We start from the raw sequence: 1,450 nt of genomic DNA, 5'->3' as shown, positions 1-1,450 counted from the left end.
TCATTTATGCAAAATCATAAAAGAAAAAACAGAATTTCCAAACAAGGGTAGGAATTGCAAATCAAATTTGAGATGGCATCGATCAATTTTAATAAAATAAAATAAAAAGTAACAACATTTACAACCAGACATTCAAGTTATTGTTCTTCTTTAAATCAGAGATGTGAGATGACAACTTTCTCCCTCTTTCTATTACAAATATTAATATTAAATTAGTGTTACTCTTTTATTTACACTATAAATAGCTCTCTCATATTGTGTCACTTCTCATTGCCAGTCTTCTTCTTTGCTTATTCTCTCTTATAATACCTTTAATTTCAAGCACTCAATTTCACCAATTCTCAAATGGCATCTGTTGAGGTATTTTTCATGATCTATCTGATCTGATCATAGGAAAAATCATTTTATTATCAAACTTTCTTGTATGAAAATCAAATAAATCTGTCACCTTTTGAATTTTATATATAGAAAGTGTTTTTATTGTTTTTAAAACTATTCTTATCATTTTTAATATATATGTATCGATTGATCTAGGTTTCACCCGCTGCCCCAATTGAGGAAGTGATCAAGACCGAGGAAGTTGCAACCCCGGTAGAGGAAACCGTTGAGGCCGTGGCTACAGAAGAAACCGTGGCAGAGACAGAGGCTCCTGTTGCTGAAGAACCGGAAGCAGAGTCCCCGGTTTCCGAGGAACCAGCTGTAGTTGTTGAAGCCGAGGCAGAGGAACCTGTTGCTGAAGAACCAACAGTGGAAGAGCCTGTTTCCGAGGAACCAGCAGCCGTTGTTGAGGAACCGGCTGTCGAAGAAAAGGCTGTCCCTGTCGAGGCTGAGGAGCCTGTGGCCGAGGAAAAGGCAGTACCCGTAGAGGCTGAGGAGCCAGTTGTCGAGGCTGAGGAGCCAGTTGCCGAGGTTGAGGAGCCAGCTGCCGAGGTGGCTGAGGAAAAGGCGGTTCCGGTAGAGGCGGTGGAGGAAGCGGCGACTGCGGCGGTGGTGGAAGAGGCTCCGGTTGAAGAGTAAATCAATATGGGCATTCATTGAAGTATAAAAAAAAGATGAATGGGTGAATTATGAGTTGCTTTTTGAGGGTTGGCTGGCATTCTATGGCTTTTTTCTAGTGTTTTTATTTTATTTTTAATTTCTTTGTTTCACTATTTTAATATAATATTAATAATATTGTGGTATGGTATTTATTATTTCAATTAAAATTGGTCCAGATGTTGGCAGCCAAGTGGCCTATACTTTTGTTAGTTATGCTTGATGTGTGAAAATATTATGTATTATATGTTTTGGTTGCAATTTACAATTTTAAAATAATTTAAATGATGATATATGAGTTTATTAGTAATTTAGTATAATAGCTAACATAATCATCCATTGTCATGATGTTTATAGTGAGAAAAAAGTATTAATAGTTTTTGTATTAATTAGATTCAGATTCAAAATAAAGTTA

At 36.6% G+C, this 1,450-nt stretch overlaps 1 protein-coding gene across 1 annotated transcript; it reads left to right on the top strand.

Moving 5' to 3' along the window:
• Nucleotides 1–205: 205 nt before the first annotated feature.
• Nucleotides 206–1,181, top strand: LOC124942555 (proline-rich protein 27-like). The gene is made up of 2 exons (XM_047483081.1): nt 206–360; nt 535–1,181. Exons 1-2 carry the CDS (start codon nt 346–348, stop codon nt 1,015–1,017), a joined length of 498 nt encoding a protein of 165 aa, XP_047339037.1. The 5' UTR covers nt 206–345; the 3' UTR covers nt 1,018–1,181.
• The last annotated feature ends 269 nt before the right edge of the window (nt 1,182–1,450 follow it).

This window comes from Impatiens glandulifera, chromosome 6, assembly GCF_907164915.1.
Source record: "Impatiens glandulifera chromosome 6, dImpGla2.1, whole genome shotgun sequence".
NCBI classification, from domain to species: Eukaryota; Viridiplantae; Streptophyta; class Magnoliopsida; order Ericales; family Balsaminaceae; genus Impatiens; species Impatiens glandulifera.
This window is presented reverse-complemented; position numbering and strand designations above follow the sequence as displayed.